Raw genomic sequence first — 1,337 nt, forward strand, 5'->3', positions numbered from 1 at the left:
AAATATTTTCATTTAATGAATATAAAATAAATATATTAAAAACTTAATTTTTTAAATTTTTAATAAAAAAAATTCATTTATAAACTTTAACCTGCAAATCAAGGCAAAGAGGAGGATCAGTCTCATTTATTTTGGTTGCAAGAGATAAGCAAGCCACAGCCAACAATTGCATTGTCCAAACCCTTTGCTTCTGAGGTTGGAAATTAAAGATCTTATTAGAACCTGGGAATATAATTTAAAAAGTAAAAATTAAAAAATTCTTTGTCTTTATTCATTCATTCATTAACTTACTGGTAGTTCATACGAAGAAAGAAAACGGTCCAAGTAATTTACTGAAAGATAAGCAGAGAGGGCTCCAAAGCCAAATTGCTCTCGAACCTATTAAAAACCAAAAAATAAGGTACGATTGGTTAGACTTAAAAAGCGAAAAAAAAAAAGTGTTTAAATGAGGGTAAAGTATATTGTTTACTTTTAAAGTTTGTAATTTTTTTAAAAAATATCTGTAATGTTTAATTTTATTTATTTTTATCTTTAACCTTTTTGTTTTATTTTTATTTTTAATATTTTTAATTTATTTTAAAATTATTCTTAAACGTTTTTTATTTTGTCTCTATCATTTTAGTTAAAATTAACATTCAAGAATATTTTTTATACAAATCGAAAATATTAAAAATATAATTAAATATTAAAAATATTTTAAAAAAATTATAAACGTCAATAACAAAAATATACTTTATCTTTTAAAAAATAGTGACTACTCCAATAAAAATTTTATTATTATCATCATGTGAAAATACTTTATTTTGATTATTAAATAATAAATTATAGAGTTTGATTTTCATATGTTATAAAAATGTTACTTTTATTTAAAATGTGAACAAATAAAAAAGCTCCACTTTTAAAACAAAGATCATCATAAAAAAATATTTTTAACATTTTTATTAGAGTAGTTGTCTTAAAAGATTATATAGGTTGAGCAGAAATCCTTAACTCGAAGCAAAATGTTAAAAGCTGAAGAATTTATGCATTAAACATTTAAAAAGAAAAAGAAATAAAATAAATTTTTTTCTTTAAAAAATTATCTATAGATTTTATCGAAGCAGCTGAAGTTCACCAATGGAATTATCATAAAACAGAGAATAGAGCAATCAAATCTTAGTTTAGTTTATAATTTGAAAAAAAGAGCATCTTAATCAAAAGTTTACTAATAAAAAGAATTAACATAAACGAGTCTTTCACAATTAACGGCCTTACAAATCCAGGTGGTTTAAACACACCTTTTGAATCCAATGAATGGCATGATTTCTGGCCCCAAAATCCAAATCCCCATTTGTGAG

The 1,337-nt window shown here is 22.7% G+C and overlaps 1 protein-coding gene across 1 annotated transcript in view; it reads right to left on the bottom strand.

The window, feature by feature from the left end:
- The window catches only part of LOC107459227 (cyclin-D2-1), a 4,125-nt gene that overhangs the window by 2,346 nt on the left and 442 nt on the right, over positions 1-1,337 (bottom strand). Inside the window, exons 2-4 of the mRNA XM_052252133.1 lie at positions 1,278-1,337; positions 292-378; positions 92-190 (exon numbers count right to left, since the gene is read on the bottom strand). The exon at positions 1,278-1,337 is cut by the window's right edge and continues 1 nt beyond it. Of these exons, the coding sequence (XP_052108093.1) occupies positions 92-190; positions 292-378; positions 1,278-1,337 (246 nt within the window). The remainder of the gene's footprint in view (positions 1-91; positions 191-291; positions 379-1,277) is intronic.

Source organism: Arachis duranensis, chromosome 7 (genome assembly GCF_000817695.3).
Source record: "Arachis duranensis cultivar V14167 chromosome 7, aradu.V14167.gnm2.J7QH, whole genome shotgun sequence".
Classification (NCBI taxonomy): Eukaryota; Viridiplantae; Streptophyta; class Magnoliopsida; order Fabales; family Fabaceae; genus Arachis; species Arachis duranensis.